This window comes from Staurois parvus, unplaced genomic scaffold (assembly GCF_062004578.1).
Source record: "Staurois parvus isolate SC_StPar_1 unplaced genomic scaffold, SC_StPar_1.0 ptg000017l, whole genome shotgun sequence".
Taxonomy (NCBI): domain Eukaryota; kingdom Metazoa; phylum Chordata; class Amphibia; order Anura; family Ranidae; genus Staurois; species Staurois parvus.
Window position 1 is genome coordinate 22,665,671 of NW_028317813.1, and position 15,754 is coordinate 22,681,424.

At 42.9% G+C, this 15,754-nt stretch overlaps 1 protein-coding gene across 1 annotated transcript in view; it reads right to left on the minus strand.

The window, feature by feature from the left end:
- Positions 1-14,323, minus strand: part of DCTN2 (dynactin subunit 2) — a 57,192-nt gene extending 42,869 nt beyond the window's left edge. Inside the window, exons 1-2 of the mRNA XM_089681340.1 lie at positions 14,087-14,323; positions 3,207-3,275 (exon numbers count right to left, since the gene is read on the minus strand). Coding sequence (XP_089537466.1) covers positions 3,207-3,275; positions 14,087-14,122 — 105 coding nt within the window. The 5' untranslated portion in view covers positions 14,123-14,323. The remainder of the gene's footprint in view (positions 1-3,206; positions 3,276-14,086) is intronic.
- Between the last annotated feature and the right edge of the window lie 1,431 nt (positions 14,324-15,754).

A 15,754-nucleotide genomic window follows, 5' to 3' on the forward strand; every position in this document is an offset into this window, starting at 1 on the left:
AGCCTTAAAGGGTTTTCCCCCTAATGCATTCTATGCATTAAGGTGAAAAACCTTCTGTGCTGCAGCCTCCTTCCTACAGCACCCCCCTTTTTCTTACCTGAGCCCAATCCAATGATGTGCACAAGAGCAGCGGCTTCAGCTGCTGTCTCCCTCCTCATTGGGCAGACTGATAGCAGTGGGAACCATTGGCTCCCACTTCTGTCAATCAAATGCTGTGCCAAGGGAGTAGGGAGTGGGGCTGAGCCAACCATTTTGTGTCAATGGACACAGACAGGGCAGCTCAGGAGCGAGCCAGCACAGGTGCCCCTATAGAAAGCAGCTTTTCGTGGGGGAATCCGTCGAATAGGAGGGGCCAGTAATGCCAGCGGGGGACCCCAGAAGAAGAGGATCGGGGCTGCTCTGTGCCAAAGCATCGCACAGAGCAGGTAAGTATACACAGGTTATTTTAATTTAAAAAAAAAACCCAAAAGGTTCACTATCACTTTAAGCACTCACATGGGCACACTTGCACAAACTGGTACACATCTGATATCCTACATTCAAGGATTTCAGATTTAAAATACCTATTTGCACTAACTCTAAAAACCTCGTTCAATAAGAGCTTACAATTTTCCTGGATGTGCAGGGTATATGCTGGTGCAATGCAGGAGAATCTAGACAGCGGATTGTGCCTTTTCAAGTGAAACAGTCAGCCATGTTAACCTTTTAAAAGTAACATTTCTTCCCAAAAGAAGAAGACACCACAAGATGTCCATCACCACCATGGTTTTTGAAAAGAAAATTTGTTTTCTGTGTGCCCCTCTGATTTAATTTCAATTTGTCATTGGTGTTTGACAACATCAGAACACACTAGAAAAAGGAGCAGATTAAATCTCTTTTTTTTGGGAGCCTGTAAAGTATTGCACTTGCAAATCAGCAGAGCTTGGGTGCCATGTCAGGCTCTTGCAGACTGTCAGTATACTGCCTGCCTATACCTTCAATACGGGTCGGCAGTTACTGAAGTCCAGGAAGAATGGACAACAGCACACCAGCACCCTTGCAGTCTATTGCGAATTAAAAACCATCAGCCACAAAGGCAGATGGTATTTGTAGGCATTAATTTGCAGGAAACTGAATAAATAACATGGCTGTGTGGGTATAGCCCCGTACGGCCGCATTGTTTTTAATTTGTGAGAGCCGGCGTGGGGAGATAATCCCAGCTCGCTGTCACAGAAAAGGGGAGGGGGGGGTTTGTGGGAAGAGGCTGCAGCTGCTGTTACCTGTTCCACCCTAAAAATTGGTGGTACATGTAACAAGTTCCAAAACATAAACTTATCCTTTAATGTTCTTTGCATTCCATGGTAGCTGCAGTTCCCGACGTGCTTAAAAATTAAAAAAGCATCTGTGCCCACATCATGGTGACCAACAGCACAGCTGACATATTAAAAGTTTTACGGTTTCTAAAATGTGTCAAAAAATGATGGCAGCTTACAGAAAGTCTAATAGAATTTTGATTGAAATGATTCCCTAGGAAAGGGCATCATGCATCCTGTAACCCACTCATGCAAGGATCAACAATTCCCCAATGCAGAGAATGGCTGAATCGTACAAATTAAGTGTGTGTAAACCCGAACAACAAACTATTATTTGCTCCCTTTTGGTCTGCTAAACATAACATTAAAAGTGTTATGTTTGAGAAGTGAAAAAAAAGAAGAAAAAAAAAAACACAACACACACTTGTTGATCATGGCAGAAATTCAGAACTTTCCTGAGTCCAGCACTCACTTCCCATTATCTCAAGGACACCAAGGATCTTAAATGATAAAAGCTGTGGAATGTCCATGTATTGACAGATTAGGACAGGCAGAACAACTTCAGGCATTGAACACGTAGCATTTAATCAGAATTCACTTTTCTGAAGCCATACTATACAAGGCAGATTGTCATTGCATGCTAAAGCTGGGTGTAAACTATTTTTTTTTGTTCAGCTGTGCTATTGTATTCTGACAGCAAGAAAACTTTGGTGTCAGACTACACTGATATGTGCTGCAGCAGATTGGCTGCAAGTCGCTGATCAAAAGATTTTCCAGCAGGACCAATCGGCTTCTGTCAAACCAGAAGGGCTACACAGATTGCAATTCGATCCCTGTGTACCCAGCTTAAAAAAAAAATAAAATTGTTTCATATTCTTGATATGCGTCTGCTGTACTGTACTTGTATGAAAAAGTTTCCTGTTTCTCATTGTATTGCTTCCTTTGGGTGAAAACCCTGGTGCTCCTGCCAGTCCCTCTGTTTCCCTAATAAAAACTGACCACACTAAGCAGGGGAGCACACCATGGTCAGTTTCCTGTGCTGAGAACTCACCCTGCTCTCCTCCAATGATCAGACTTCTGTTGACACGTTCCCCCCTGCACAGCCATTCACTGGGAAGATCAGCATGCTGCTTATTATCCTCCCTGACCTCCTTTTGCTGAATGGATTATTTGCAAGGTGAGGGTTCACATATACTTTAAGGCGTCAGCACTTTGCATGATGCTCTGCTTCAGTAAACAAAACTATTTTTGTTTGGCATGGTAATGTTCGACACACTAGCTGATTTACATGGACTTACTAACAAATTAAACCAAACTCCAGCTAATACCTTTTTAAGCAGCTAAAGCAAGAGTTTTTGTTCTAATTTTAGAATAAAGGTCTTATATGAATTAATAAAAGCGGACATTTTAAGCAACCCTGTCAGAGTTAAAATGTTTTGTTTGAACCCTCTAACACAATGCTGAATAGCTTGGTCTGTTATATGAAGATAAACACCAGATCACCAGGTGAAAATAAAAAGCCCCAAAAAAGAAAGCTAATGCAGACACCAAGTCTTGGAAAGCTGCAGTATATGACATTTTCATTTTGGATTTAATGTCACTTTTATCTTTATACATGAGATCTCAATCCAAATTTTATTTATTTCTTGCAGCTTGACTGCTAAACCTTTTAATACCTTGATCTTGCCATGTTATAAGATGAAGTATTAGCTTTACAAGCACCTTCCGTTGTCAGGATAAATGTTAGGATAGCTATGTAAATCTCACCCAAATAATATTTAACTTTCATGCATGCATATATTGTTTGGTAGCATTGCCATAAAACCCAGCAGTTTGCACATAAGAATAGAAATAGCATTTATCGAAATTAAAAAAAAAAAAATAAAAAAAATAAAAAAAAAATGTAGAGCTTACCGCATCAAACTCAGCCTGGTCATCTTCAGGCAAATCACTTGTTTCATAAACATCTGGCTCATTCCTCGCCTAGAAGAAAAAAACAAAACAAAAAAAAAAAACTTTGTTACCCTCATTTTAATAAGCAAAATTACACTGTTTAGGTCTAAAACCCCGGTGCCCAACCTGTGGCCCTTTGGTACTTTTTGTGCAGCCCTCAGGACCCCTGTAGACACTAATCTGTTTTTTCCTGTTACTCTGTTAAAGCAGTGATTCTAGCACTCATGTAATAATGCGGTCTCCGGCCCTCTCCTGCCTCATGCCCGCAGTCTCCGGCCCTCTCCTGCCTCATGCCCGCAGTCTCCGGCCCTCTCCTGCCTCATGCCCGCAGTCTCCGGCCCTCTCCTGCCTCATGCCCGCAGTCTCCGGCCCTCTCCTGCCTCATGCCCGCAGTCTCCGGCCCTCTCCTGCCTCATGCCCGCAGTCTCCGGCCCTCTCCTGCCTCATGCCCGCAGTCTCCGGCCCTCTCCTGCCTCATGCCCGCAGTCTCCGGCCCTCTCCTGCCTCATGCCCGCAGTCTCCGGCCCTCTCCTGCCTCATGCCCGCAGTCTCCGGCCCTCTCCTGCGTGGCTTTTATTCCCAAGCCATTATAAATGGGGAAAACTCTGACAATTTCAGGTTGTGTCGGTGCTTCTCTTGTTCCCCACATTTCTATTGGCCCATCACTACGAAGGGTTGCTTTACTGACCAACAGAAATATGTGGAAGGGAAAGTGCAAGCTTCCACGCTACAAGAGGATAACAAATGTGCAATAAAGCTGCTACCAGGTATAAGGTGACTAAGTAAATTTAAAAAGGAACTTCACGCTCTCAGTCAACACTGACTATTTTTACTCAAGCTGTTAGCATTAGTAAATAGAGATTAAAGGATATCATAGTTACATATTTTACACTCCCCCCCCCCCCCCATTTTTACATTTCTTCAGTTACTTCCAGTTTCATCTTGGCCCAAACTATTTAAAAAAGGAGTAATAACCGCTTCCCCTCCATCTATAGCAGTTCCTATCCTGAACGCGATTCTTCCGCATTCAGGAGAGGGAGGTTTAACCTCACCTAAAACGTGGCAGCTCCTAAACTCTGCTAAAAGCCTTTGTGTACATGGGCACATAGGCTTTTATGGAGTTGAGTTTAGGAGCATTGGCCAAAAAATGCCAAAAGCCCCTAAAAACTTGAGTTTAGGAGCTGCTCGTGTACATGAAGCCTAAGCCAGATGGCCAGCATCATTAAACCCACTTCCTCTGAGCCCAGGGCTCCTAGACCAACCCCAGCATGTGATTGGATAGGGAAAGGAAAAGCAGCACATGGATGAGCTCCTCTGTCAGTCAGTCAAAGCTCCTATGAATATTGTTCTTATTAGCACAAACTATTTAGCTCTTTGTGTTGCTTATTCCTCCCATATTCCAAAACTGCTGTACAGGGACTGTAAGAAGCTGATACCAGGTCAAATTCAGGTATTTACACTGCACGCATTTGACCCTTTTCCTGCCAGGAACATTTTTTAATTCTTGCATGCATGTTAAAGAGCATATTTTAGGCCTGAATATTACCTAAAAGGCCCATTTTCAGGGTAGGCCAAAAAGAGAAATTAACAATTAAATGTTGATATGACATAGGATTCCTTTCAGCTTCAACTGTAAGAATATACTAACCAATGGTATATATATATATATATATATATATATATATATATATATATATATATATATATATATATATATATATATTAAATTCCTTCAAGTAATGACATTTTGTTGACAATTAGTACCACTGACATGATCTTAGTTATAACTGATGTCGGCAAAAAAGTCAGATTCACCGACAACTAAACAGCATTCAAAGCACTCCTTACTCTCCTCCATATGCCAACGCCCAGATGCTAATAATACAAAATCCTCAAACAGCAGGAATGACGGGATGAGTAATGCAATACTTGGAGAACCATGAGACAGACTGTCTGAGAAAAGCTCTTACTTGGAAAGCAACATGACAAAGTTTGTACATAGCTGCTGTTCTGAGGATCTTCATATCAGCAGCTATAGAACAAAGACTGTGTGTATGGAATACAGCCCAGCTGTCACACAGTGAAGACTTGCCAGATATGGGATCTGGAAAGAAACAATGCTAATCAAATCGGGTGTGGTTCTTTTGTGTTTGGTCACCCTTGGCATACATGGTCTATAGGCTCGAATAAAAATACTTTTCTTTTTCAGTGACATTATCTGGAGGTCTACATTTCAACAACTAGTCTATACAAGTCCCCTCATTGGTAACTTATTAAAAACAGATTAATCTAGAATATTAAATTCATATCACAATTACAGCTTTAACCACTTGCCTACAGGGCACTTATACACCCTTCCTGCCCAGGCCAATTTCCAGCTCTCAGCACTGACACACTTTGAATGACAATTGCGCGGTCATGCAACATTGTACCCATATGAAATTGTTATAATTTTTTTTGAGACAGATAGAGCTTTCTTTTGGTGGTATTTAATCACCTCTGGGATTTTTATTTTTTCTTAAACAAACCAAAAACCACTGAAAATTTAAAAAAAAAATGTTTTTTCTTAGTTTTTGTTATACAATTTTGTAAATAAGTGATTTTTCTCCTTCACTGATGTGCGCTAATGAGGCTGCAGTGATGGGCACTGAAAGGCAGCACTGATACATGACACTAATAAGCAGCACTGACAGGCGGCACTGATTGGCATTGATAGGTGGCACTGACTGGCGACATTGAAAGGCAGCTCAGATGGGCACTGATATGTGGCATTGATGTGGCACTGGCACTGATGGGCACTGGCACATGGTACTTCTGGGGCCACAGTGATCATCAGGGCACACTGATCATCAGTGCCCTGAAAATCAGTGTACATTCCCCCTCTGCAGAAAGCCAATTACCGGCTCTCCTCTCGGAGAGAAATGGCGATAACCGGCATTTCCGTGTTTACATGTGATCAGCTGTGATTGGACACAGCTGATCACATGACCGAGCCGACATCTTCGGCTCTTTCCGTGATCCGCAGTGTCCGAGGGACACAGCGGACCGGAGATCGCCGCGCTGCGCGCTCCCTGAGCCACGTATGCAAAGTGAGAATAGTAGGACGTCATAGGATGTCCTATCAGAACGAGAGAACCACCTTGCGCTTATCATTGTACTATAGGGCGGGCGCAAGGTGGTTAAAAAGCAAAACTGGCCATGGATGCCTTTTTTTCGCAATCAGCCAGAGAGCTTATAAATAAATAAAAAAAAAAGGAAGGAATTTCTCAATTTACACAAATCGAGTCGAGGTGGATGGAGGGAATCCTCCCCACTGTGCTATTGTATTACTGTATTGTATATTGCGACTCCTCCATGGTGAGAATACACTGATCAGCAGCTGATCGACAAAAGTTTTCCAACAGAATCAGTTAGATTCACTTCTGTCAAGCAAGAACAGCCATAGATAGATAGAAATTCGTGCAATCAATTTTATCAGTTTTATTTCACTTCCAATACCTGCCCTATTATACTTAATCATAATTACACCATATATTATCCAATTACCCGGATAAAGGCTAAGTACCCATTAATACCATCTATGCATTCCATAACATGTACTTTAAAATGTATTTAAATGTCAAACTGATATTTTATCATTTAAATATTTAATTCAATTAATATTGTGATGTATTGGAGTGTGTCACATCACAGACCAAAAATTTGCAACCTGCCTCCCGCAGCACATTGGTGTGAACTAAAACAACAGGACATAAGGCAAAATGTCTTGTCTGCAATGGGACTGTACATGCCAACTCTGCCCAATACACTTGGTGGAAAAGAGAATTGATCTCTATAAGCTCCTAGATTGTAAGCTCCAAGGAGCAGGGCCCTCCTATCCCTCTTGTATTGAACTGTATTGTTGCTGTATTGTCTCCTGTTATATTGTAAAGCGCTGAGCAAACTGTTGGCGCTATATAAATCCTGTATAATAATAATAATAATAATAAGCTGTGCCCCAAAAAGGCAAGCACAGGACAAAGGGCTAGTCACTAGTATTGCCTCTGGTCTTCAGGCAGCTGATCTTTTCCCCTTACTGCTTTACCCACTTCAGCTCTGGAAGATTATACCCCGTTATGACTAGGCCATTTTTTGCTATTTGGCACTGCACTACTTAAACTGGTAACTGCGCGGTCCTATATATGTTATAAACTAAATTTATAATTTTTTTTCACACCAATAGAGCTTTATTTTGGTGATATTTGATCACCAGTTTTTTTTTATTCTCTGCAATATAAAACGAAAATAGACCAAAAATTCTGAAAAACCAACTGTATTTGCTTTCTGCTATAAAACATATCCAATAACAAATTGAAAAAAAAATAAAAAAGTTTTCTTCATAAATTTTGGCCAAAATGTATTCTGCTACACGTCGTTGGTTAAAAAACAAATATCGAAAAGTGTACAATAATTGGTTTGCGTGAAAGTGATAGCATCTACAAAACTATGGTATACATTTTGGATTTTCTTTTTTTTTTTTTTTTTTAATACCACTAATGGCAGTGATCAGTGACTTATAATGAGGCTGAAAAAGTGCAGTGGGCAATCTGACACTTGTGCAGGCCATAGACAGGTCGTTTATCGGCCGCATTTTCGCCTGCACGAAAAATCAGCCTATATTCACACTGTTAGTGGGGCCAGCCCGTCGGCCATTTTTTGCGGATCTTCTCGTTTAGTTTTATCGGTCATGCTGGAAAAATACGCGAAAAGTGGCCGTTTTTCGTGGACATTGGTGGCAGCATCGGCAACAGGGCCGACCGATTTTTCGTTTATTGGCCGAAAATTCAGCCGATAAACGGCCCGTCTATAGCCTGCCTAAATGCCACTGAAATCACCAGTGTCACTAGTAAAGTGACTAGTGAGAATACTATACATGGTATTTATACTAATGACACTGGCTTGAAAAGGGTAACTGTGTGCCTAATAATGTGTAATATGTATATACAGTGGATATAAAAAGTCTACACACCCCTGTTAAAAAATGTCAGATTTCTGTGATGTAAAAAAACGGGACAAAGAAAGCATTTCAGAACTTTTTCCACCTTTAATGTGACCTATAAACTGTACAACTCAGTTAAACAACAAATTGAAATCTTTTAGGTGGAGGGAAGTAAAAAAAAAATAATAATAATAATAACATGGTTGCATAAGTGTGCACACCCTTAAACTAATACTTTGTTGAAGTACCTGATGATTTTATTCCAGCACTCAGTCTATTTGGGTATGAGTCTATCAGCATGGCACATCTTGACTTGGCAACTTGACTGGCTGTTTAGGCCTAGGACTATTGTGAGGCAACAGCCCTTACTGTCATGAAAGTGCATTATACATGTTAACATACTAAGCACACGGGACACCACACTCTTTCCTTTTGGTTTATAAACACATCATAACATGTAGATATAATTATGCATGCATTGCAGCGAGTTAAAATAAATAAATTAAAAATATTCACATTTCTTCCCTTAGGTGGGTCCTCAGGGCTTGTTCACACTAGTTCAATTGAGCTGCACAGATCAATGCAGGCTTAAAGACCGGGCACACACAATACAATTGTTTTCTGTGTCCAGATCATACTACAGCACTGCATTGAAGGTGGTTGGAGAGTGGTGTGTATAAACGCAAACATGTTTCATTTTTCCACAACACACCAGAGCTCGCCTGAAGCAGCCGTTGGTCACCACACCGTACTTCTGCTGTGGTGCATAAAAATGAATGAAATATTATTTTGACATAAAAAAATTAAACCATGTTTTGCATTGTAACACCAAGCACTGCCCATTCACACCAAAATCATTTTTGCATGTGGGCTGGTATGAACAAGTCTATAAAAAATAAACTGGCCAACACAATGGAGTTATTTACCAAAAACTGAAAAATCTGGTGCAGCTGTGCATGGTAACCAATCTGCTTCTAACTTCAGATTGTTCAGGTAAGATTGACAATAAAACCTGGAAGCTGATTGGTTTCTATGCAGATCTGCACCAGATTTTGCACTCTCCAGTTTTAGTAAATCAACCCCAATGTACGTGAACAGTCACCTCAATGTGCTCATATGTGGGAAGGGGCCCTCAATGTGTATCAGAACTTGTACCATTATTTGGCTTCCACAACAATGTTTACAATTCTGAGCGTTTCTCCCCTCCTGTAGTCTCACCCATGTGGGGCAGCCATACAGCAGGGCTCGACAAATCCCAGGCGCCAGGTCGCCATGGTGACTGGAAATTGCATCCTGGCGCATGGGCTACACTGGTCTGGATTCTGTCTCCCAATGTGGCGTGTCCCCCGTGGGTGCAGCAATCAGGCTGTCCAGTGATTGAGGCTACGGCATTGCAGCTTGCTGGAAACAGTACTTGTTTGTGGGAACCGGCACCTTCATCTGCTGGGCGGGGCTGTGATGAGTGCGGTGTGCCTGCCACTCTGACTGGGGGCTTCCCATTGCTTGTTCTCACTGCACGCCCACCTCCGAAATCTCCTTCCCATTTGACAGCTGGGACAGCAGTTGTGGGCACTAGATTCCGACAAGTGAGTGGACAGGTAGTGTAGGGCAGCTGGCAATCGCCTCAGTTCATTTTATCCACCCCCACTGAGAGAGAAACAAGTTTGAGTTAGACAACAGAACATTATCAGTGCCCCCCCTCATCAGGGGCCGCCCGTCGGTGTCTCCTCATCATTGCCCATCAGTGCAGCCTGATCAGAGCACATCCATATAGGAGAAAAAAATACTTATTTGCAAAATTTTAAACAGAACCTAAAAAATATTTTTTTGTTTGGCACCAGGCATGAGTAATTCCTATTGCCCAATGCCCCGGACATGCAGTTCCAGGTGCCAGGCAGCTGATTTAAAAAACAGGCCCCTAGATTCAAAGCAGATTTGTCAAGCCCTGCCATACAGCATAATAATGAATTTCCAAACTTCATAAATTGCTGATTGTTCTCTATGGCACACACTGATGCATGCATGGAACAGCACCAAGCAAGTCTGGAAGATGATAGATTTGCAATGAAGTGCATTGGGTGGATGTCAGTGTTTTGAAGATCACCTGTGCATAGCTGAGCTTTAGGGGGGCTCTTCAGATTCACTTTTACAAGCTGAAACCTGTGTGAACTACAGGAAAGCCCCAAATAGGACACAAGATTTCCAGTTAGTATAGGAATTAAAGCAGAACTGAAGTTAAAAAGTAAACCATGTCCACTGAGTTGGCTGGGTTCACACTGTTGCCGTCCAAGGCTACAAGGCAGTGTTTCTCAACCGTTTTTCAGTCAAGGAACCCCATTATAAGTGCAAATTCACACTGCAATACAGAACAGCAGGAGTTACCCACCGCTCCAGAGGCTTTGTGTTTGACAGGGACACATAGGAGACAACAGTTACCTGTGTGTCCCTGAGGTGACAGACATTTCACCGTGTGGTAAATCGTCTGTCACTGCATATAGTGTGCATTGGCCCTAAACGTAAAAAACAAACTAATAGGGATGCACAGAGACCCTTTTTTGATTGGCGAGTACAACTATTGATGCTTTCGGTCAAGTACTTGCCGATAGGGAGTACCGATACTTTGCAGTGAGATTCGTGTCCCCACGGCTTTCTCTCCTTCTGCTTTCCTATTTCAAACTGACCACACTGTGTCCCACGATGTGTCCCCTGCAGCGTCCCCGGCCATCTCCTCCGGCCGATGCCAGCATCCGGCTTCTGTGTCCTGTCCCTGTGACGTCGGGACGTACGGGCGCCGCCGCCGGTGGGAAATTTAAAAATTTTAAAAAATGTCATTTTTTTTTTTACATTTTACATAGTAAAACATTGCTGTCTCAACCAATTTCACATACATTTTGTCCCGAGTGCTTTGTCCTGTGCCCTGCCTGCATTTTGTCTGTTCTTTCTGCCTGGAAACTGAGAAATGTCCATGGCGTCCAAAAAGTGTCCCTTTAGGTCAAAAGCGGTTTAGATCAGCTAGAGAACAGCGATAGTAAATCAGAACCACTTGCAGAATTGAGTGATAATGATTCGTGGGGAAATTCGTCATCAGACACTGAAAACAATTTTGCGACTGAGCTCAGCAATGTGCAAACTTGGCGCTATATTTCAAATTTCAGTGTTTTTGGTTTGATTATATTATTGAATTACATTTTTTATTATTTTTATATTATTTTTATGATTATTTATTAAATTATAATTTATGATTTTAAGTTTCAAATTTTATCATACCCGGGATGTTTACTAGACTCTTGTTCGGACAGATTTCAGTGAGTTTTTCCTAAAAATTACAGGCCTACAATTAAAAAAATACATATTTCCATGCAAAAAAATGGTACCACTTTCAGCACCAGAAATCTGAAATAATCATACCGCCAGGGAGGTTAAAGCAGAGCTGAACCCAAGTTACACCCTGGTTACATCAAGCCCGACTTTGAAATCGTGTGACTTACAGTGAAATCGCATTATTTCAAAATTGGGCGAGATCCTGATTTCAGATGCGATTTGCAAGACATCTGACACGTCTATGTAAATCACACCAAAAGTAGTACATGTACTACTTTAGAAATCAGTGCGGATCCAACCAAGTCGGAACCACACTGATTTGACCGCTCTAACTGCAGACAATAGGGTGCGACATGGCGTACGTTCTGCAAGTCGCATGGCATGCAAATCACATGCCAAGTCACACCCAATGTGACTGGGGTGTAAACCAGAATACTGATTTAAGGGTTTAAAAAAAATAGTTAAATTCCTGGAATGCTGGGATTGCCAACTGTCACATTGCTTGTGTCCTCAGCCAAACTGTCAAACCATCAAATGTCTGGAGTCATAACTGATCACGTGTGCAGCACCAGGGCAGTTGCAGATCAGACAGAGACTTCAGACAGAGAGCTTCCTTGGCTGAAAAAGGATAAGAGGGTTTAGTTCCACTGTAAGCGCTGGTTCACAACATGCCGGCACACAAATGTATTACGTGTTCCTGTGCAATTCACATGCAGTTCTGTATGGTGCGATTTCAGCCCATTCATTTTAAACAGGCTAAAATTTCACCACACCAAAAGTAATGCATGCACTACTTTTAGAAACGCACTGCAATCAGATTGTGATCTGGTGCAGGCAAGTGAACTGCATTTGAGGGTCTTTAAATTGTCACTATCTACAGATCGCAAATGAACTGCGTTTTGCATGCAGTGTGAATCGCACAGCAATGTGCATCAAGTTCCTGTGTGGAAATGGTGTGAATCGGCCCTAAGGATCCGCATGCGTTCCTGGTGTTTCTGCCTGCTCGTCATGGATGCATTTCAGTTGGGTGTTATATATATATATATATATATATATATATATATATATATATATTTTTTTTTTTTTTTCACAGTAATGCATACTAATGTGTTTTGCTGCATTCCACTGCAGTTTCTTGCAGAACAAAAAAATGCAGCATGTCTACTTTTGTTGACTGTACTGAAATGCACTGCAATGGTGGGAACTTTGCCATTGGAATCCATATAACCTACTGCCATGCAATTGATGCAGAACGTTCATACCAGATCTAGGGCCAGTTCACAACAGAACACAGTGCAGGAAATGTGCATTGCACTTGCGATCTGCAACAGGTATTACTAAATACAGGACCCTGCATTCACTATATCTGGTCTCCCACAGTACACACAACATGGAACTGCAGTTATTTCGGTAAATATAAACTGCTAAATACCTTTTCTCATCAGCAGTTAGAGCAGTCTTGGGACTTCGATCAGCGTCCAGCAGAGCTTGTAGGAAGTGTTTTCATTCTGCTCTAGGAGGATGCAGAACCCCTGACCTCTGTCTGGACAGTGCTGATCGGCCCTGTGCTAATCACATGAACTCTCCCAAGAAAAAAAAACCTCTCTAGCAATACACACCAAACTGAGAATGTGCAGAGTGACTGCATAATATGACTTCTTAGGAGATAAGAGGGGGACACTGGAAGAAGGGGAGGATCAGAGAAGACAGGAACAAACAGCATTTTTACACAATGCTGAGGATTGACAGCTTAAGTTTCACAGTGAGTATAACAAGCATGTTTTACTGCATATACAGACTGATTTTACTGTTGTGGGTTTAGTAACACTTTAAGCCCCCGGTCACATCTAGCATGACTTTGAAACCGTGCGACTTACAGTGACGTCTCAAGATTTCAAAGTCAATTTCAGGTGTGATTTGCCAGACATCTGATACGGATGTCTATACAAATCGCAGCAACAGTAGTGCATGTACTACTTTTGAAATTGGTGCGGTTCCAACTTGGTCGATATGACCACTCCAATTGTGGGCAATAGGGTGCGACCTGGCATGCGATTTGCAGGTCGCACCGATGTGAACGGGGTGTAACTTAACATCCTAAGCGCAGTGAGTTTTCCTGCGCCGGATCGCACAGAATAGTGGTACCATGTGTTCTGGCCGCTGTGCGTTTTGTTAATCAATGCATGCACTACACTTGGTGCAGTCCGATGCGATTTGGGGCTGAAGTCGCACTGTAACTGTATGACATGTGAATCGCACAGCGCCTTCTGATGTCCCTGCATCCCCTATTCACAGTTCACACCCAAGATCGAGTTATTTGTCCGCACTGAACGGTGACACCTGCAGAGGTCCTGTGTACAGAGGTGCAGGTCTCCATAGTAGTGCCTCATCATCGTGCCATCCAGGCAGTGCCCCTCCTCATCATCTCCAGTACAGGCTCCCGTCACCACACACACTGATCAGTGGGGGGCGCAGTGCTGGGTGTGGGAAGGGCCCCTGCTCCCCTCCCATCCCAGGGGCCCGGCCTCTGCTGGGTACTCACGATGCCGGGCAGGTCGGCGTATTTGGGATCGGCCATGTCTGTGTCGGCTGACAGGAGGGCGGCGGCTCACTGCAGCAGAGGAGGAGGAGGGCGGGACACTGCGAACACCAGAGCCGGCAGTCCGGTCTCAGTCACCGGCTCACAGCAGCGAAGGAAACGCCACGACAACAATGCAGCCTCCGGGAGCTTGGGGCCGTTACCGAGGACCAATTACCGGTCAGGAGGAAAACCTCGCGAGACAGCCTATCAGAGAGCGCTACACTACACTGCCTGCCGGGAAATGTAGTCACAAGCTGGTCAGCCAATCAGTGAGCGAACGGCAGCTGCTGGGCGGAGTCTTTCCTGTACAATGAGCGGACTTCCCTATTACTGGGGAGAGGTGTGGGCTGGGCACCAGTGTGGTCATTATTGTACCGAGCACTCCTCATTAGTATGACAAAAGATTTTTTTTTAGTGTTTTAAAGCAGAACTGAATTTCCATTTGAATACATTCCAGGTGCATTAAAAAGTGTGCAGCCTCAGTAGGAATGCCTGTTGCCTGCCAGCCTGCTGTAGGAGTGGAAGCAGTCATCTCTCTGCAGAGGTGTAACATCCCCCATCAATTTATTTAAAGTGGTAGTAACCTGCAGCTAAAAAAAATTCCCCTGCAAAGTGATGTCATAATGTGCTAGTATGCATTGCCTAAAAGTATGTGTTGCCTTAACCGCTTCCCAACTGCTCTATAGCAGATATACTGCTACAGGGCGGCAAAAGCACGTATATATACATGATTTTGCATTTCCGGGTAGTGGACGCACCCTACCCATGCCGCGATTCGACCGCACAGTTGATTACTCGCCAGCGCCAGTTGATCACCGAGGATCTCCGACAGGGAGGAGAACTGTTTTGTTTACTAACAGTTCTCCCTGTCAGCTCGGGCACACAGACACCGCCCCCAGTAAAACATTCCCTGCACACAGTTAACCCTTTGATTGCCCCTCAAGTTAACCCCTTCCTGCCCAGTGCCATTAGTACAGTGTCAGTGCTTTTTTTTTTTTTAGCACTGATCATTGTATTGGTGTCACTGGGGATGTCAGTGACATCAAGTCAGTTCCCCCAGTGTCAAAATTTAAAATCCCAATATATATACTGCCGTTTCTAAAAGCTATAACTTTCATGTAAACCAATTAATTTACACGTATTGGGATTTTCTTTTCAGCAAAAAAATGGATCAGAATACATTTTGGCCTTAATTTATAATGAAAATTAATTTTTTTTACTGAACATGTTTAATAGTAAAAAGTCAAAAATATAGTTTTTTACTCACAATTGTCAGCATTTTTCTTTTTATAGCGCAAAAAATAAAAAACACATAGACGATCAAATGCTACGGAAAGAAAGCTCTATTTGTGGGGGAAAAAAGGACGTATCATTTGGGTGCAGTGTTGCATGACCGCGCAATTGTCAGGTAAAATAGCACAGCGCCGTAACGCAAAAAATGGCCTGGTCAGGAGGGGGAGGGGGTAAATCCTCAGGAGGGCAAGTGAAGCACTCCACTGCTGCAGAGGTTTTCATCTTCACATCTTCCTTCCGGGTTGTGTCTGACTGGCCAAGCCACAATGACATCACTTCCACACATGCGTACAGGAATCTTGGGCTACGGCACAGTGCTCTGGAGGAACGGCACTG